At 37.3% G+C, this 21,340-nt stretch overlaps 1 protein-coding gene across 1 annotated transcript in view; it reads left to right on the top strand.

The window, feature by feature from the left end:
- ARAP2 (ArfGAP with RhoGAP domain, ankyrin repeat and PH domain 2) overlaps nt 1-18,213 on the top strand; it is a 192,414-nt gene extending 174,201 nt beyond the window's left edge. Inside the window, exons 29-31 of the mRNA XM_061191308.1 lie at nt 2,061-2,124; nt 8,214-8,348; nt 17,773-18,213. Coding sequence (XP_061047291.1) covers nt 2,061-2,124; nt 8,214-8,348; nt 17,773-18,147 — 574 coding nt within the window. The 3' untranslated portion in view covers nt 18,148-18,213. The remainder of the gene's footprint in view (nt 1-2,060; nt 2,125-8,213; nt 8,349-17,772) is intronic.
- Nucleotides 18,214-21,340: the final 3,127 nt, after the last annotated feature.

Genomic DNA, 21,340 nt, shown 5'->3' with positions numbered 1-21,340 from the left:
TAATAAAAAGAAAGAAGGAAGAGAGCAACAAACCAAAAAACATATCCACCAATGATAACAAGTGCTAAAAACTATACTTAAAAAAAAAAAAAAGGGACAGACAGCACCCTAGGACAAATGGTAAAAGTGAAGCTATACAGACAAAATCACACACAGAAGCATACACATACCCACTCACAAAAAGAGAAACAGGGAAAAATATATATATATCTTTGCTCCCAAAGTCCACGTCCTCAGTTTGGGATGATTCTTTGTCTATTCAGGTGTTCCACAGATGCAGGGTACATCAAGTTGACTGTGGAGATTTAATCCGCTGCTCCTGAGGCTGCTGGGAGAGATTTCCCTTTCTCTTCTTTGTTCGCACAGCTCCTGGGGTTCAGCTTTGGATTTGGCCTCGCCTCTGCGTGTAGGTCACTGAGAGCGTCTGTTCTTCGCTCAGACAGGACGGGGTTAAAGGAGCAGCTGATTCGGGGGTTCTGGCTCACTCAGGCTTGGGGGAGTGAGGGGTACGGATTTCAGGGCAAGCCTGTGGCGGCAGAGGTTGGTGTGACGTTGCACTAGCCTGAGGGGCACTGTGTGTTCTCCTGGGGAAGTTGTCCCTGTATCACCAGACCCTGGCAGTGGCAGGCTGCACAGGCACCTGGAGGGGAGGTGTGGATAATGACCTGTGCTTGCACACAGGCTCCTTGGTGGCTGCAGCAGCAGCCTTAGCATCTCATGCTCGTCTCTGGGGTCCACGCTGATAGCCACAGCTTGTGCCCGTCTCTGGAGCTCCTTTAAGGCACGCTCTTAATCCCCTCTCCTCGCGCACCAGGAAACAAAGAGGCAAGAAAAAGTCTCTTGCCTCTTAGACAGCTCCAGACTTTTTCCCGGACTCCCTCGCAGCTGGCTGTGGTGCACTAGCCCCCTTCAGGCTGTGTTCACGCAGCCAACCCGTCCTCTCCGTGGGATCTGATGGAAGCCTGAGCCTCAGCTCCCAGCCCCCGCCCGCCCCGGCGGGTGAGCAGACAAGCCTCTCGGGCTGGTGAGTGCTGGTCGGCACCGATCCTCTGTGCAGGAATCTCTCTGCTTTGCCCTCCGCACCCCTGTTGTTGCGCTGTCCTGCATGGCTCTGAAGCTTCCCCCCTCCGCCACCTGCAGTCTCCACCCACAAAGGGGCTTCCTAGTGTGTGGAAACCTTTCCTCCTTCACGGCTCCCTCCCACTGGTGCAGGTTCTGTCCCTATTCTTTTGTCTCTGTTTTTTCTTTTTTCTTTTGCCCTACCCAGGTATGTGGGGAGTTTCCTGCCTTTTGGGAAGTCTGTGGTCTTCTGCCAGAGTTCAGTAGGTGTTCTGTAGGAGTTGTTCCACATGTAGTTGTATTTCTGATGTATTTGTGGGGAGGAAGGTGGTCTCCACGTCTTACTCTTCCACCATCTTGAAGCTCCCTCTGTTTCTATGTTTGTGTTCAACTTTACTTTCTCTTTTTCTCACTATCTTATAATTTATTTGTTTATATTCCTGGCTCCCCTAATAGACGATGTGAACCTAGAGGGCAACATCTCTGTTTTGTGTAGGTTTTCAATAAAAGGTTACTGAATCAGTGTTATTGGACATGCAATGGTTTTTCATTTAGTTCATTTTTTATAAGCCTTGTGGGTATTAATGTTTATAATCATAATGAAGGTGGCTGATTAAGCCTTTTTCAAAAATCTGCTCTTATGTGCACATACTTTTTCTTCTTAGGCTCAGAGTTTCTGGGGAAAAAGCTGTTTTACAGTCACGTACCTGAGAAAGCAAATGACATTGACCTTTCTAAAAATACCACCGATCATTTTTCAGCAGTTACCAAAGCCTTTGGCTATATTTTGGTTAAACTAGCATATTTATACTATTATTTTGATACTGTACACTTAACAGAAGCCTGAAGCAACTTGTATTGAAATACTCCCATTTTGATTACATTAATGTCATTAAGAGGAGAAACCCCAAGAGGTTTCTGATCACTTACTTGCCAAATAAATACACTGGAGAATTCTATTGTCTTCTTGAATATTATATTTTATAAACCTTGTTTTGCAGGCACCTGTGTTGTGATAGTTTACAAACTCAGATGGAGTGGATGGCCAATGTCTTTATCGCCCAGGTATCATATCTGTTTCAACTATCCAGTAAAGTATAACAACTGTTTATAGCAAATGTTAATGTGGTAGTAGTTTTCAAAGAATTTTTAATGAGTTTTATGTGTATACTTTTATTTTCTCATTCATGTTTTTTTAAATATATGAGAACCCAGATTTACCCATTACTCTTTGAAAGAGAGTCTACTCTTTGTTGTGTCTTTTTTTTTTTTTTTTTTTTTTGCCAGCCCAGCAGCTCCTCAGCTTGGGGAGGTGCTTCAAGATGGTGGTGTAAGAAATGGACTTGTCTAAGCTGTGGTCCTCCCAGAGTCCCACATTGATCTTTGTTTAGAAAATGTGCTCTTTTCCTTCTTGTTCTCCCCACGGCTTCCTGCTTTTTCCAGAAACAAGGACAGGAACCTACATTTCTTTAAATACATATTGTGTGCTAGATACTTCAAAAGAGTTAACTCATGTATTCCTTGCAACAAATTGCATGGCACTGCTTATAGATGAGGGAACAAAGGTTACCAAAGGCTCCATGATTTGCTTAGGACCATACATTTAGTTAGTGGTTTAACACAGAGGCACCAGAGGCCAACGTCTATACTCAATTCCCCATTTAGTCTCCTCCCTATTGGAGGACTCACTCTTTCAGTGAAGGGTTAAATAGACCCATTAATAGGACTGGTTTCTTCCCCAACCCTGTCTGGCTGAATTCCCAGCAATGCTTCCCCACAAGAGCATTGAAATTCACTGGTAACAATTAAGTTGCCACTCTTTATTACTGAGGATGTGCTTCCCTGTTTCTCTCACAAGTGAGAAGTCAATTCACCCCCAAATCTTGTCCTTATTTGTTTTGAAAACCATTTTCTCTGTTCATTTAACTTATTAACCTTCCCAGTGGTTAATAAACACTGCTTTTCTCAGCCCGATTCTACTATTACTACCTGGGAATACATTTCCAGAAAAAGACCAGTGGCTAACTTTTTAGAGACTTTGCTTCTTTTTTGTGACTCTTTAAAAATCCAGATATTCAAGTCCTACTGTAAAAAGAGTAGGCTTGAAGCATTAGTAAAATTGGAACTATAGAGTCTAAAACTGTTACAGTGTCTGGTTATGGCACAACTAAATTGTTTTCATTTTTATAACTGAAGTCAGTAGACTCTGTAGTTGAAAATCAAGGTGTAAATAGCCAGGAAGCAGAGGTTGCTCTTACCACCAAGTTATTTCTCCCTGACTCACCTGTCCCTCGTTGTGTTGGCCCCAGAGACTCAGCCCAATTACATTTCTTAAGTTCATTCCACTTCTTAGGATTAAGGTAAACACTAAGGTCCTTTTGGATTTGAGGATTTAATGGTTCACCTCCACAGGGAAAGAGACAGGAAAATAGCAAACGTTAATATATACATTAATACATACACACACACACACACACACACACACACACACACACAAAATCCAACAGTGAGTGCCCCTTACAATGCATTCTTTCTGGTGCCCTGAATACTTTTCTAATATCCATCCCCATCCTTACCCCTGCCTCAAAAGTCTTCGGCTTATATGTCACATTCTCAGAGAAACTTTCCCTGACCTTCAGACCAATTAGACCTTCAGGCTGTAGGAACCCTTAGCATTCTGTACTTCAACACTGTCATACTAATTAAAAAGCATTTGTGTCTTTAGGTTTATGTCTGTCTTTCCTACTAAAATGTAAACTCCATGAGAGGAAGGACCTTGTCAGTCTTATTAGAACTAATTGTATATCTGCATCACAGAACCCAATATATCTTACAAAGTACATGCTTGATTAGTATTTCTAAAATAGTATAGAGGATAATCTGATAAAATTTCAATTAGATATTAGTGTGATAAAACAATAAATAAAATAAGCTAGGGAAAGGAAAGCCAGTGTGACTGATATAAGGAGGACATTGAGAAAGATTCTCAGGGAATACCTTTCTGAGTATCTGAAAGGTGTGCTGAGACCTGTCTGAAATGAGGGAGCCAGGTATGCAGGACAGGCAGAGCATTCCAGGGCAGGGATAGGGGTCAGCAAGGTCCTGACATGTTATATAATCTTGACTTATTCCATGACTATCATGAAGGCCTATCTGAGAGAGGATGTAAGAGATGAGGAAGGCAGGGGACAGATGATGTAGTCCCAGTTTAGGAGTTTCAGTGGGAAACAAGGGAAAGATATAATCAGCTTATACTACTGGAAAATAATAATTTTGGTTCCTTTGTTGAACTGCACTGTAGGAGGTCAAAGATAGAAGCAGGAAGAACAGCTCTGTGGAAGAAGATGGCAGCTCAGACTAGGGTGGTAACAGTGGGTCTGGTAAGACATATTCAGATCCAGGAATATTTGAAGGTAGAGGCAGTAAGGCTTACAGATTGATCAGCTATAGCAGTTTGAGAGGAGTAGAAATCAAGGAAGCGTCCTAGTTGTTTGTTTGGCCTTGGGCAGCTGATGAGTGTAGGTGACATTATCAGAGATGCAGAAGAAAATTGAGAGTTCTATTTTGGCCACATGAAATTTGAGATGCCTGTTAGACATACAAGGGGATATGATGAGCAGCAGTTTAGGTATATAGATCAAAAACTCAGGCAAAAGTTTGGGGCCGAAATGTAAATTTTGTGGAAGTCAGCATTTGGATTGTACTGAAAGGCCATGGGAGGATAGGGTGAGATGAGAGAGAGACTGTATGAATGAGAGAGAATTCGAACACAAAATTGGAGAGGGGAGGCTATAGGGAGAGAGAGAGAAAGAGAAGACAGACAAATAATCCCTAGGACATTCCAAACGTTAAAGGTCAAACAGAAGCGAAAAATTGAGCAAAAGAAATAAGAAGCTTTGAGGAAGGATAACTAGGTGATACGTGTAGAGAATTCTATCAAGGAATTAGAGGATAGAATATTAAACCAGCAGAGGCCCTGAGCCAACAGGAAGCAATGTGAGCAAGTGCATGTGTTCAGCATTGTGAAAAAAAATCATTGTACAACAGAGTGTGGGGCATATTTGTTCTCATATTATTGACTATATATTCTGGCCCACTGAGTGATTATAGATATGATTGGGGCAGAGTTATTTATAATCAGAGTAAATACTTATTGGAAGAGAAGGGAGCCTTGTTTATATGGCTATAGATGCAGAGAGACTGGTACATTTCATGGTAGGAAAATGAAATTATTGGATGATTACTAATAATTTTTCAATTAAATCAGTGAGGTCACCACATGTGAGTCAGGGGTGGGTATTAGAAGTGTAGGGGCAGAATAAAAGATGAGATATTACCTTCAGAGAGTGCGGGAGCCAGTTGTACTATACTAGAATATAAAGAGAAGGCTAAGTGCTCACTTGAAATTTAAGGGTAACTTTAAAGTGAGATGAATCTCCAGATTGATTTTCTATTTTTTATTTCCCCTCCATCAATTTGGAGGCACCCATGGGGTAAGTACAAGTGGGTTTAACTAGGCTTGGGGCTTTGCCAGGCAAGTGTGATAGAAGGAGAGGCAACACAGGACTTGATCTTATTTATAAGGAGGTGAGTATACTGATTGACCATGAAATCTAAGCCAGACTGTGAAGGAAGTGGGAAAAAATGTGAAAAGTAGAATGGTGGTAGAGAATGGACTGAAGGTCTCAAGGAGTCTAAAGAATATTTAGGGTTAATGAAACTAAACTAGGTTGCCTGGAAAGATGTCAAGGTCAGAATGTGAGAGGCAGAACCATGTTTATTGCAGGATTATTCATCATAGGCAAGGTATGGAAACAACCTTAAGTGTCTATTGATGGATGAATGGATAAAGAAGATGTGTGTAGTGTGTGTGTATATGCACACACACATATATATATACAAACATGTATACAATGGAATATTGTTCAGCCCTAAAAAAGGAAATCTGTCATTTGGGACAACATGGATGAACCTGGAGGGCATTTTGCTAAGTGAATTAAGCCAGACAAAGACAATTACTGCATGGTATCCCATATAAAAGTCAAACTCATAGAAACAGAATGGAACAGTTGGTTGCCAGGGGCTGTGGGGGAAATAGTGAGAGGTTGGTAAAAGGGTACATACTTTCAGGTATAAGATGAATAAGGTCTGAGGATCTAATAGATGACATGGTGACTATAGTTCATAACACTGTATTATATAATTTAAATTTGTGAAGAGAGTAGAACTTAAATGTTCTCACCAAAAGAAACCCAGAAAGGTTAACTATGTGAAATGATACATATGTTGATTAACTCGATGGGGGGAATCCTTTCACAATGTATGCATGTATCAAATCATCACGTTGTACACTTTAAATATCTTACAGTTTTGTCAATTATACCTCAGTAAAGCTGTGGGGAAAAAATTTGAAAAAGAAAGTGGGATGCAGAAATGAAGATTTGGGGATGTGATCACTGCTTATAATAATAAGAGTATGATCCTCAGCTATATGCTCCATGCAGTATGACTTTTGAAGTCACTTATACATAACTATAAATGTTGTCAGAACATATTACTTAGATCTAAAGATTTCTGTTATTGGGAAAAATACCTCTTGGATCAATCCAGTGAGAACTAATTAGCTGGTATTCACAGCATTGTATATCATGTCAGAAAAAAAAAAATGTGTTTGAAAACTACATTTGCTCTTAGATTCCTCAAAATACCATTTAACACATATATTATACATCAGTGAGTAAAAGTGTAGGCATAATTCATAGGATTACCTAATTCCTTCCCAGCCAGTATTTTCCCAGCTTTACATGTTGGGAACATCCCAATTATGTAATATCAAAGTTTTTTTTTTTACCAAGTTTAAGACCATGACATAAAAATAATAATATGAAGCTTGTAACTTTCTCTCTGATTGAAATATTGTATACTTTACCATTGTAGATTTGCTGAACCAAAGTAAGCACTTCACTGAAATCCAAGGGTAGATCTGATGCCTATGCACTAAATCTAGTAATAATAGGACCTGCACTGTAGGATCATTGAAGATTAAATGAGATAATATCTGTATATTGATAAGCACAAAGCCAAGCAGTCTGCCCCTCAATATAACTTAGCTGCTATTTTATAGTGAGTATATAGTCAACATTTGTTGAAATTAGTTCTTTGCTATAAAACACAACGTTAGACTACTAATTGCAACATAAGAATAAGAATCTGTTCATTCTTAAGAGTAGAGGAGAAGAATGAGTAGGCATTTAGCCATATAGTTTACCAAATGGTTTTCATTTCATCATAACATCGGTAAACGTCTCATTGTGTGTAGCTGGTATTCTGTATTTCTTTCACATGTTGTTGTCTGAAAATCAATTTGTTTTTCCCAACTTCTGAAAAGTTAATCTACCCTGAAGAATAGATAAATTCTTTAAAGATTTTTCTTTTATATGCATATCTTAAGGATTTATCATCCAAGAGCTTATATTTTTAACCTATGGATATTTCTCCCCTTTGCAAAATTACCTTTTCTCCAGTCATATCTATAATTGCTCAGTGCCCAGAATATGTAGTCAATAGTTTGAGAACAAATGTGCGCCACTCTGTTGTACAATGATTTTCAGTATAAATGTCTGTGTACAAGGTAATGTTTCTTTGGAATTCAATTAGATGAAAAAGTAACATTTTTCAAAAGGTCATAAAATAAAGATAATTTTTCCAATAGCTATGCCTTAGGTTGACTTGGGGTATATATAATGTCAAATTATTTTGACACTAAAGTTGTCTTTGGTGGTAAGGGAAAATGAATGTACAGTTGCTTTGATTACAGGGCCTAAAAATGTAGACACGTATATTATTTTTCTTCCACAAAGAGATCTGCCGGTTTCCTTAAATATTTTTCCCCTTTTGGTTGGATAAGTAGTACAGAAGGCATGTATTTGAAGTTTAGAAATTGAACTGAGACCTCAAAGCTCAGTTCACTTAAGAGTTTTACATCCTCAAGCAGTGCCACCACCATCAGAGTGAACATCATAATTACAAACAGGTTTCTCATGGAAAGCAGATCATCTGACTTGGATATATGAGAAAGGAGCCAAGTGACTATATAATTTGGTGTACCACATAATAAAATCACACACCCACAGCAAGAAATTGTGTTTCCACAGCATGAAAATGATATATGGCCACCAGCTGGAAAGGAAAGAAAACGTTCTATAACCAAAACTCCCAAAATTGGAGGTTTGCCTCTAATTCCCATCCAGCATGAGAAAAATGCAACCCAAGACTGGAGAGATATTGAGGTAAGGTTAGGATTTTATTTGTTTTTATATTAATCGTAGCATTTATTTTCTTATGTCTTAATGTGATTAAATGCATTAATTACTTCATTGGTTTCAAAAGTACAGTAATAAGCACTTTGAAAAGCACAGTAAAAATCACATCCATCAAGAAAACTTTATGAATAACCCTATGCCACTCTCTGAAGTTTTATATTTTATTAACTTCTCTTAAATGATCAATTTTAATAATGTCATTGACCACTCAATTAAATTTGTACAATGCCACTTTTTTTTTTGTATTCCTAAAGTGGCCAAGAATGTTAAATATGTATATAGAAGTTCTGGTGATAAAAATCACAGTCTCAAATTAGCCTTACAAGTTCACTTCTAACCTCCTTAGAATGAGCCCATGGCAGAATGTCTGGAGCCATGGTAACTAGACTTTCCAGTAACACAATCAAATTTCAGAGGCTGGGAACCGATGGGGTGTCTCAGTTAATATAAGGAACTGCAAGATGACCCCTGAGCATCAATAAAGAAGATTTGGTATCTTTCATGAAAACTGTGTGCTTTCCTTCTCACCTTGAAGGGCAGGGTGACCATAAATAGCATCAGTCTTGATTCAGGAAAAGATAGGCTGTTTTCACTCAAAACTCATTAGACAATTTGCAGCTAATGTGCATTTCAAGGCCTTAAATGAGTCCCTCAAAGCAAAAAGAAAAGCATGTAAAAGATACTGTTATTTCTTCTTGGAGCCTAGGTTTGGCCATTAAGCTGTGTGAGTTTCTTGCTTTCCAAACAGGAATAACTTTTTTTTTGTTTTTTAATTTTACTGGAGTATAGTTGATTTACAACGTTGTGTTAGTTTCAGGTGTAACAGGAATAACTTTTGAAAGACAAAAGCCATTTTAATTTAGTGATCAGATTTTTTAAAAATATTTTTCCATGACTGTCTTTCCTTGAACATTTCTCTCACTGTAATATGCTTCTTCTCTAGAAGATAAAAGCTTTGAAATAATGGTTTATTCCCTTTGTTGCCTGTTCAGTCCTTATGTGATCAAAAGGAGGAATAAGACAGCAAGAACTCAGGAGCTTGTCCCTCCTGCCATTCTGCGCTTACAGGTTTTTCTTCCTAATAAACTGCTTTGCAGAACTATGGATTCCTCAGCTAATCTGGAATCTTAAAATTTTAAGAGTCATGTTTCTCAAGAACCCAGATTAGGGAACACAGAAACATAGGGAGTAGATATGTCCTGCTGTGACTCCAGCTTCTCCTGACAGTGTCTCAGGATTGATTATGGAGCAAAGCAAAAAATAAATTATTAGGATCAAAATACATTAACCAGTATCCAGTACAGAACTGAGGTGATGATTGAATATATAATAATTTCTTACTTAATCCCAAATACAGAATTTCAGAGACAATTTTTTTTTAGCATACTTGAGACCAGAAAACTGTACAAAAACTGTAACAAAATCGTTAAAGGCTTCGAAAGCAATTTTGTGAAATATTAATTGCTAGAAAATTTGTTAGTAAACTAAACCAAGCTTTTTTGTAAATTTAGTAAATGTGGTAATTCAACAAATTTTAAAATTTAATTCTTAAAAAGAATTAAGACAAAATTAAAATTGCAAGTTTTCATATGAACCAATGAAATATTTGTTATTGAATTAGATTTATGTAAATACGTAAGAAAATATATTAATAAAATGACAAAGTATTACTAAGATTAGATTCATACAAAAAAAATATAGTCATATCAACAGATATATTCAAGAAGGGTTGCTTTTCAAACAAATTGTTGACAGATTGGTGAATTTGGTGACTTCCCATTCCGTGAGCTGTCTTGCTTTCATGAGGTTCAGTTGAAACTTGTATGAGAATACCTCCTCCAGGCAGGGAAGGCTTCCTGGAGGAAATGACTTCCAAAATTAATTGAGTAAATTAGTAGTGAGCTAGTGAATAAGCCAGGGGAAGTAAGTTGTTGACAAAGGAAATCATACAAGAAGAGGCAAATAGTGCATAAGAATGTACAAGCTAGATGCTACCTACGGCCCTCCTACTTCCTCTTAGGTACCTACTTCATCATGTTCATTGTGCTCAGCTTTTATCTGTAAGCTCCTAGGGATAATAAAAGCCCTTACTTCATAGCGGGGTGTTCTCTCTGCTGGGAGACACACTCCATTTCAGATCCTTATTTCCATTTAAACAAACAGTTGTCTCTAAATGCCCTCTGACACAAACTGGCATCGTCTGGACCAGCTTACCTTTTACTCTCCTAATTTCATACCTTATCAGTCTTTCTTTTCAAATTATTAAGACCTTAAGGATAGTGCAGCACATAAATGATGCCCTTCTTTCCACAGTACTGATGCCTTGGCTTTCTTTCCCCACAACATGCAAAGGCACTCCACACACCATATTGTTCATGCAAAGCACTCACTGCCATCTCTTCTTGATTTCTACCAGTTCACTTCATCATGCCTCCCCACCTTTGTATAAGATTATGTCATTTAGGCTAATATTATAGTTTTACTTGAAATTTCAGCATTACATGTATGAATATTTGGCCTCTAAATTCTGCATCTAAGAGCATCCCAAAGTCTTTCTGCTGATAATTGAAAAGTAATGAGAACTGTATAATATATAAAACCACTCTATATTGATCCTTGATTTTCCCTAATAGATGTCATGTGAAACTTTTTAATAAGATTCATATTTATAAACTCCCAGTCACATTCCTATGCTAAATAGCCATAATTTTTACTAATCTCTCATATTTTTTTTTGTACTGTGATAAAATACACATAAAATTTTCCATTTTAACCATTTTAAGTGCATAGTACATTAATTACATTCACATGGTTGTGCAAGTATTACTACTATCTCTCTTAAACATATTCTAATTAAACTTTGGAATTCAACTAGATACTAAATAACTAAGTATTTCTTCCTATCAGTTATAGAGAAGAAATATTTATCTGAGATGTATAATCATGAGCTTATCAGAAAATTCTAAATTGCAAAATTATTTATAAATTATGTTGATTAAAATGTTTTTATTCAGCTTGGATTTGACTGTTATAAAATTTCATGTCCTGATCTGCTGAAATTTAGGAAAATAGAACAGAATATTAAACATCTGAATTTTTTTAAGCTTTCTTCATTTCCTATTCAGAAAATATTTATTGACCACTTCCTGTGTGCAGGCACTGTAATAGGTTTGCACGTCAATGAACAAATCAAACAAAACAATCCTTGCATTGCATTGACTTTCTAGCAGGGCATTCAGATAATCACAAGAGATATAAGTAGCTTGTCTAGTGTATTAGAAAGTGATGAGCACTATAGAGAAAAATAAAGAGGTGAGGTGTTGCCCTTTAAACATTATATTAGACATCCTTAGTTACAGCACTGTTTATGCTACTCAGTTTCATTCTTTGTTTTTCAAAATAGTATTTTTAAAAATTTTTATTTTATATTGGAGTATAGTTGATTAACAATGTTGTGTTAGTTTCAGGTGTACAGCAAAGTGATTCAGTTATACGTATACATGTATTTATTCTTTTTCAAATTCTTTTCCCATTAGGTTATTACAGAATATTGAGCAGAGTTCCCTGTTCTATCCAGGAGGACCTTGTTGGTTATCTATTTTAAATATAGCAGTGCTTTGGGTAGTATAGTCATTCTGACAATGTGGATTCTGACAATGCAAGAATATGGTATATCTCTCCATCTGTTTGTGTCATCTTCGATTTCTTTCATCAGTGTCTTATAGTTTTCAGACTACAAGTCTTCTGCCTCCTTAGGTAGGTTTATTCCTAGGTATTTTATTCTTTTTGATGAGATGGTAAATGAGATTGTTTAATTTCTCTTTCTGATCTTTCATAGTTAGTGTGTAGAAATGCAACAGATTTCTGTGTAATAATTTTGTATCCTGCAACTTTACCAAATTCATTGATGAGCTCTAGTAGTTTTCTGGTAGCATCTTTAGGATTTTCTATGTATAGTATCATGTCATCTGCAAGCAGTGACAGTTTTACTTCTTCTTTTCCAGTATGCATTCCTTTTATTTCTTTCTATTCTCTGATTGCCATGGTTAGGACTTCCAAAGCTATGTTGAATAAAAGTGGCGCAATTGAACACCCTTCTCTTGTCCCTGATCTTAGAGGAAATGCTTTTAGCTTTTCACTGTTGGATATAATGTTAGCTTTGGGTTTGTCATATATGGTCTTTATTATGTTGAGGTATTTTCCCTCTATGCACACTTTCTGGAGAGTTTTTATCATAAATGGATGTTGAATTTTGTCAAAAGCTTATTCTGCATGTATTGAGGTGATCATATGGTTTTTCTCCTTCAGTTTGTTGATGTGGTGTATCACACTGATTGATTTGCAGATACTGAAGAATCCTTGCATCCCTGGGATGAATCCCAGTTGATCATGGTGTATGGTCCTTTTAATGTATTGTTGGATTCAGATTGCTAGTATTTTGTTGAGGATTTTTGCGTCTACGTTCACCAGTGCTATTGGCCTGTAATTTTCTTTTTTTGTAGTATCTTTGTCAGGTTTTGGTACCAGGATGATGATGGCCTCATAGAATGAGTTTGGGAGTTTTCCTTCCTCTGCAATTTTTTGGAACACTTTCAGAAGGATAGATGTTAGCTCTTCTCTAAATGTTTGATAGAATTCACCTGTGAAGCCATCTGGTCCTGGACTTTTGTTTGTTGGGAGTTTTTTAATCACAGTTTCAATTTCAGTACTCCTGATTGATCTGTTCATATTTTCTATTTCTTCCTGGTTCAGTCTTAGGAGATTGTACCTTTCTAAGAATTTGTCCATTTCTTCCAGGTTTTCCACTTTATTAGTGTATAGTTGTTTGTAGTAGTTTCTTATGACCCTCTGTATTTCTGTGGTGTTGCTGTAACTTCTCCTTTTTCATTTCTAATTTTATTGATTTGAGCCTTCTCCCTTTTTTTCTTGATGAGTGTGGCTAAAGGTTTATCAATTTTATTTTTTCAAAGAACCAGCTTTTTAGTTTCATTGATATTCTGTTGTTTTCTTCATTTCTATTTCATTTATTTCTGCTCTGATGTTTATGATTTCTTTCCTTCTACTAAATTTGGGTCTTTGTTCTTCTTTCTCTAGTTGCTTTAAGCGTAAGGTTAGGTTGTTTATTTGTAATTTTTCTTGTTTCCTGAGGTAAGATTACATTGCTATAAACGTCCCTCTTAGAACTGCTTTTGCTGCATCCATAGGTTTTGGATCATTGTGCTTTCATTTTCATTTGTCCCTGGGTATCTTCTGATTTCCTCTTTGATTTCTTCAGTGATCCATTGGTTGTTTAATAGCATATTGTTTAGCCTTCACGTGTTTGTGTTTTTTACGGGTTTTTTTTCTTATAGTTGATTTCTAATCTCATATCGTTGTGGTTGGAAAAGATGCTTGATAATGATTTCAATTTTCTTAAATTTACCGAGGCTCACTTTATGGCCCTGCACGTGGCCTGGAGAATGTTCCATGTGCACATGAGAAGAATATGTATTCTGCTGCTTTGGGATGGAATGCTCTATAAATCTCAATTAAGTCCATCTGGTCTAATGTGTCATTTAAAGTGTGTTTCCTTACTGATTTTTTGTCTGGATGATCTGTCCGTTGATGAAAATGGGGTGTTAAAGTCCCTCACTATTATTGTGTTACTGTCGATTTCTCCTTATATGACTGTTAGTATTTGCCCTATATATTGAGGCACCTATGTTGTGTGCTTATATATTTACAATTGTTGTATCTTCTTCTTGGATTGATCCCTTGATCATTATGTGGTGTCCTTCTTTGTCTCTTGTAACAGTCTTTATTCTAAATCCTATTTTGTCTGATATGAGTATTGCTACTCCAGCTTTCTTTTGATTTCCATTTGCATGGAACACCTTTTTGCATCCCCTCACTTTTAGTCTGTATGTGTCCGTAGATCTGAAGTGCGTCTCTTGTAGACAGAATATATATAGGGGTTTTGTTTTTGTATCCATTCAGCCAGTCTGTTTTTGGTGGGAGCATTCATTCCATTTAGATTTAAGGTAATTATCAATATATATGTTCTTATTGCCATTTTGTTAATTGTTTTGGACTTGTTTTTGCAGCTCTTTTTTCTTCCCTTCCTCTTTTGTTCTCTTCTCTTGTGAATTGATGACTAACTTTAGTATTGTGTTTGGATTCCTTTTTCTTTTCTGTGAGTGTATCTATTGTAGATTTTCAGTTTGCAGTTACCATGAGGTTTTGATATAGCAGTCTATATACAAACAAGATTGTTTTAAGTTGCTGGTCTTTTCATTTCAAATGCATTTCCAATATCCTGCATTTGTGCTCTCCTCGTCTCACAGTTGCTGGTTTTGGTAATCATATTTGTGTGCAGATGATTTCCTACCTTTACTGTATGTTTGCCTTTACCAGAAAACTTTTCCATTTGTAATTTTCTTGTTTCTAGTTGTGGCCTTTTCTTTTCTGCTTTGAGAAGTTCCGTTAGCATTTGTTGCAAAGCTGGTCTGGTGGTGCTGAATTCTCTTAGCTTTTGCTTGTCTGTAAAGCTTTTGATTTCTCCCTCAAATGTGAATGAGCGCCTTGCTGGACAGAGTATTCTTGGTTGTAGGTTCTTCCCTTTCATCACTTTAAATATATCGTGGCACTCTCTTCTGGCTTGTAAAGTTTCTGCTGAGAAATCAGCTGTTAACCTTATGGGAATTCCCTTGTATGTTATTTGTCTCTTTTCCCTTGTTGCTTTTAATGTTCTTTCTTTGTCTTTAATTTTTGTCAATTTGATTACCATGTGTCTCGGCATGTTCTTTTTGGGGTTATCCTGCCTGGGACTCTCTGCACTTCCTGGACTTGGGTGACTGTTTCCTTTCCCATGGTAGGGAAGTTTTCAGCTATTATCTCTTCAATTATTTTCTCAGATCCTTTCTCTCTCTCTTCTCCTTCCGGGACTCCTGTGATGTGAATGTTGGGGCATTTAACGTTGTCCCAGAAGTCTCTTAGACTGTTTTCATTTCTTTTCATTCTTTTTTCTTTATTCTGTTTTGCAGCATTGATTTCCACCATTCTGTCTTGCAGCTCACTTATCCGTTTTTCTGCCTCAGCTATTCTGCTATTGATTCCTTCTAGTGTATTTTTCATTTCAGTTATTGTGTTGTTCATCTGTTTGTTCTTTAGTTCTTCTAGGTCTTTGTTAAACTTTTCTTGTAACTTCTCAATCTGTGCCTCCATTCTTTTCCTGAGATCTTGGATCATCTTGCAGTATCATTACTCTGAATTCTTTTTCTGGTAGGTTGCCTATCTCTGCTTCTCTTAGTTGTTCTTCTGGGGTTTCATCTTGTTCCTTCATCTGGGAATACTCCTCTGCCATCTCATTTCCACAGGCTGCAGGATTGTAGTTCTTGCTTCTGCTGTCTGCCCTCTGGTAGATGAGGCTAAGGGACTTGTGCAGGCTTCCTGGTGGGAGGGACTTGTTCCTGCCCAATGGTGGGTGAAGCTAGGTCTTGTCCTTCTGGTGGGCAGGGCCATGCTCAGGAAGACTTTAAGCAGTCTGTCTGCTAATGGGTGGTGCTGTATTGGTTGTTTGGCCTGAGGCGTCCCACCACTGGAGCCTATAGGCCGTTGGGTGGGGCTAGGTCTTGGGGAGGAAATGGCAGCCTCCAGGAAGGCTCACACCAATGAGTACTCCCAAGGACTACTGCTGCCAGTGTCTTTGTCCCCCGCAGTGAGCCACAGCCACCCCCCTGCCGCTGCAGGAGACCCTCCAATACTAGCAGGTAGGTCTGGCCCAGTCTTTTATGAGTTCACTCCTTTTTTTTCCCTGGGTCTTGGTGTGCATGAGACCTTGTGTGTACCCTCCCAGAGTGGAGTTTCTGTTTCCCCCAGTCCTGTGGAATTCCTGTGATCAAACTCTGCTGGTCTTCAAAGCCAGATTCTCTGGGGGCTCCTCCTCCTGTTGTCAGACCCCCAGGCTGGGAAGCCTCATGTGGGGCTCAGGACTTCCACTCCTGTGGGAGAACTTCTGTAGTATAATTATTTTCCAGTTTTGTGGGTCACCCACCTGGCAGATATGGGATTTGATTTTATCACAATTGTGCCCCTCCTGCCATCTCATTGTGGCTTCTTCTTTGTCTTTGGATGTAGGGTATCTTTTTTGGTAGGTTCTGGCTTTTTTTTTTTTTTTTTTTGGTTGATGGTTGTTCAGCAGTTAGTTGTGATTTTGGTGTTTTCCTAAGAAGGGGTGAGCTCGCGTCCTACTACTCTGCCATCTGCAAAATAGTCCCATTCTTAATATTATACTACCCCTTTCATTTCATCTTCTCTCTCTCAAACATTTGTAATATAATAAAACAATTTTCTTTGGGTTTCTCCTTTCTGTGCTTTGCAATTTTTACTAGGGAAATATTGAAGAAATTCCTTCAATTCTTGTTTGTGAAAAGAAAAATGACTATGCCTTCCTGCCCCCACCTCCCCTGACCCAGCTTTTTGGGTAGCCTTTTGCTGTGGCTCCATATCCACTAGATGCTTGCTTCTCTATTGTTCATTCTTTTATCTTACATTTGATGAGGTTGTAGTCACCTTTGAGAATCTCATGAGAGTTCTGGATGCCAGTACTTGCCCAGTCACAAGACACCTTGGATGCTAGTTAAGAAAGTGCACCTCTGTCCCAATGCAAGTTGTGTCTCGATGGAATTCTGGTACCTGTAGGCACTTACTTAAAGTTCACTGAATGAATATGTACTTTAATCCATTGATACAAAAGTGGGTTTTAATACATAACTATATATACCTTTCAGTATTTTCAGAAGTATATCTATGGGTATATATTTCTGTGGGATTCTAATAGGGCATTATGTGGGGAAAAGATTTCACTAGTCAAATATTTGGGGAAGAGAAAATAGAAAAAGAAGTCAAACAAACAGATTTTTCTGCTGTAATATTTCTTAGCTTCTTTAATATGCTAATATGTATTGTGAATCTCAGAGGGATCTGTAGTACAGAGCATTTCCTGGACTCATAGCCACGGAGACTCCCTTTTTCCTCTGTCCTTTGGGTATAACACTGTAGGAATTACAGATGCATGAATATGTGACACATCTAAGCAGCAGTGAATTGGAAGAGGCAAGTTTGAAATGAGAGTCAATTTGAATAACTAACTTGAAAGACATCTTTGAAGTGGTATGTTAAATGCTTGTTAAAATGAATTTCCGTGATCTCCATTTCAGTTGATTTTGTAGCTCTGAGATCAGTCTATAAATTCAGACATGCTGCTTGTGCCAAAGTCAAGTTAGTTAGAACCTAAATCATAGAAATAAATTCTAATACAAGAAGCATCAACTTTTATGTGCAGAGTATTCTTTAAACAAAGTGTGCCAGATCTTGCTTCCCTGTGAGATGTTTTGTTTTATTTTATTTTTAGAGTGCAAAAGCAGAACTCGAAAGGCTACGGCTCAGTGCAAAGCGTGACCAAGAGCCTGGGGATGGCACCTTAAAGGAGAGAGCCTCCATCGTGTCCCAGTGCCTGGAGCACAAGGATGAGAAACTTCGAAATCGAACCAGAAAACATTGGAGTTTCAACTGTCTGGAGGACACAGAGGCTGAGGTCCTTCAAGGGCAACAGAAAGGCCATAAAGGCCTAAAGACATTGAGGAAGACTGAGGACAGGAATGGCAAAGCTACTTTGGACTCTAATAATAAGTTACCACCAAAGGTCATTGAAGAGCTTAATGTGGTTCTACAGCGGTCAAGAGCCCTTCCAAAAGAGTTACAGGCTGAGCAGATGGTGCAAAAATAAATAAAATGACTTGTCTTGCAAATTATTTTTTTAAATATTGTATACAATGTATGTGTGCAAACCAGAAACCAAAATATATTTCATGGTTGGTGAGATTTGTCTAGCTATCCTTAACCATTTAAAGAGCATTTTAAACTATGTATGTATATATAAGTGTAAGAAAGATTCACTGTGTTTTGTTCTGAACAAAGCCTGTACAGTTCAGCTATATTAACCTTGTGTAGGAAGGCACTGGGTTACTGAGTGGCCAACCTTTTGAAGTACAGTTGACCCTTGAACAACATGGGGCAAGGGTTGGTGTGTTAATCCATGCATAATTTATAGTCAACCCCCTCCCCTGTATACGAAATTCCCCTGCATTTGTGGACTGAAATAATTGTGGATCATGTAGTGCTGTAGGATTCACTATCGAAAGATGTCCATGTGTAAGTGGACCCATGCGGTTTAAACCCACATTGTTCAAGGGTCAACTGTAATTGTCTAAGTGGTGTAAATTTATGAACAGAAATCACAAACTGTACTGTATTGTATAGAATGCTCTGTATAAATGAAGCCTATGAAACTATATGTAACACATTTTGCACTTTGAGAAACCTTGTATATAAAGTTACCATATGTTTTTAGGTTTACATAGGGTCCACCTTAGGGGAAAAAAAGGAAGTAAGTTGCAAAGGGGGAGGATTTATTTTAGTGGCTGCCTAGCAAACCACACTTTAAAAAGAGGCAAAGAGTTGAAAATGTCCTAAAAGTCAAGGAGGTCAGGTTGAGATTCATTCTAGTTCACTGTTGTTGACCAGACCTTGTTCATGAGAAACTGCTTGTTAAGAAAAAAGTCTAGTGACTAAGTATTTCCCAAGATTAGTATTCAGCCACTAAACATGAATAATGGCACTGGCCACTCTTCCTTACAGTGTCAGTGAATCAGCTGCAGTGCTAATCCATTCACTACACTTCAGTTCTTTGCAGGTGGCTGCTGAGAGGAAACTTACACTGCATTGAAGAGATTGTGTGCACAGGACCTGGCATGGATGACACTTGCACTGTTGCTGTATGCAAGCAATTTTTTTTTTTTTTTTTTAGAGTTCCTTACTATCATTTTGGTATGAGCAACATTCATCATCACAGGGTTTTATTGTTGGTTTTTTGTTATTGTTTTTCTTTGTATGTTCATTTCTTATTAAGACTGAGTCAGAATTTACTGGAAGTATACAACATATGGCCATCTGGGGGTAGGAGTTAGATTGACTATTGATACTATACTTTTGGGGGCTACCAGTTCACTTTTAACCTTGTCTTTTTTTTCTTTTTTTTTTAATAAAGCAGCAGTCTCTTCCCTGTGCCTGATGAATAATGACAAAGCCCTCTATTTTTGTTTCCACATAAAGAGCACCTACTGAGTTGGTTATTTTCCTCAGACAGACAATACTATCTAGTTATAGGTGACATTAGGGGTGGCACTTTTTGTCAGTTTCTTTAGAATTTTATTAGGTCTGGTGAGTTTTGATCAAAATTATTTTAGGTAGCCAAGCTTTATTCCTAGCTTTATTCCCCTTGCACACAGTGCAAGTGGCATCCATGTGAGGTCATGTGCACACAGTCTCTTCAATGCAGTGTACGTTTCCATTTCCTTTCCCCCCTGTTTTTCAGGTGTCTTATCAGAATTTGTATACAGAGGCCCATACTTCAGTCAGTCCAATCATAGTGCAGTATAACACTGTTTAATGCTATGAATTTCTTCATTGCAAAATACTGATCACTTATATCTGGTGGTGATAAAATAGTTTACCATGGGAGTGTGATATTTATTCTTTAAATCCACATAGATTGGAATTTTTTTAAAGAGAGAAACTGCTGGTCAGTTTATAGGTGGCACTACTGGGGAGCCTTCCTTTAAAAAGCAAGAAATCATGGTATTTAGGAAAAAATCTAAAATAAATTATTTCTGGTAAATGATATTTATGTTTTATGAAATAAGGAGACATGAAAATTATGTTGGACAATGGGAAAGTATCTTTTTTTTTAACCTGCCTTATTTGAATACTTTTGAAACTTGAGCTTAAAATCTAATAACTTCTGTTTCCCTTCCCTTCCTGTACAATTGTCTCCATTTTTCAAGTGTAAGATAAGGACTAATGATGACGTCTCATATATTTTGAGTAAAAATTAAAATTGTTTTACAAGTCCACTTGAGTGTGACTGATTTTCAAAATAACCACTTTCAACTTTTCAAAATAGAGAAATAAATCAAATCGATTGCCTTTCCTTTTTGCCTTTTTTTTAAAAATCTGAATTTAATATATACTTCAAACTAGCTGTCATTTTTTCAAACATGTCAATATGAATATTGTTCTTTTTTAAATGATGAATATATGCAGACATAACACAAACAGATTGATGGTACTCTCATTTCTAGAGCCCTAAAGTTAATAAAACTAAGCAAAAGTAATTGAAGCAAAAATATGATGTGCACATAACTATATTAGCTGCTAATTTGCATTTACATTTGATAATTTTTAATCCTAAAATAAACAAACTATATTGTAAAAGGAAATATTTTTGAAAATGCACCAAATTTATTTGGATAGATGGTAGTATCCAGATATTTGCACGTTTTCTCAAACTTTTGATAATCACTCTGGGGAGAAGAAGATGTAAACTTTCACTATCTCATCAAAATTTGCACCAAGACTTTCATATTACCAACAATGTGGATATCCTATCATGTGTACAATCATCACATTTATTTCTAATCATTTGGAAATAGACATCACAGAAATGAATCTTGTAGATGACTAAAATTTATCTGCTTTACATTTTATAGTTATTATTTTTAACAATTTTTTGTTAAATGTTTTAAATTATTTTGTATATCCTTATCTTCTCTGCCATGGCTACTATATGTTGAATGTAACATTTTTAAAAATTGAGATACCTGTACAGATTTAAGACTTTTTGTGAATTATTAAAGTTCAGAATCTAAATGTCCTCATCCAAGAAGTGGGAATAACACTGATCTTGTAGTATGACTCATATACAGTTGGCCCTTGAACAACACAAGTTTGAACTGTGCCAGTTCACTTATACACGGATTTTTTTCAACAGTAAATACTACAGTACTACACGATCTATGGTTGGTTGATTCCACAGATAGGGAGAACCAACTCTAAGTTATATGAGGATTTTCAACTGGGCA

The sequence above is a fragment of the Eubalaena glacialis genome, chromosome 5 (assembly GCF_028564815.1).
Source record: "Eubalaena glacialis isolate mEubGla1 chromosome 5, mEubGla1.1.hap2.+ XY, whole genome shotgun sequence".
Taxonomy (NCBI): domain Eukaryota; kingdom Metazoa; phylum Chordata; class Mammalia; order Artiodactyla; family Balaenidae; genus Eubalaena; species Eubalaena glacialis.
The sequence above is the reverse complement of the archived record's forward strand: the minus strand, read 5'-3'. Positions and strand labels throughout refer to the sequence as shown.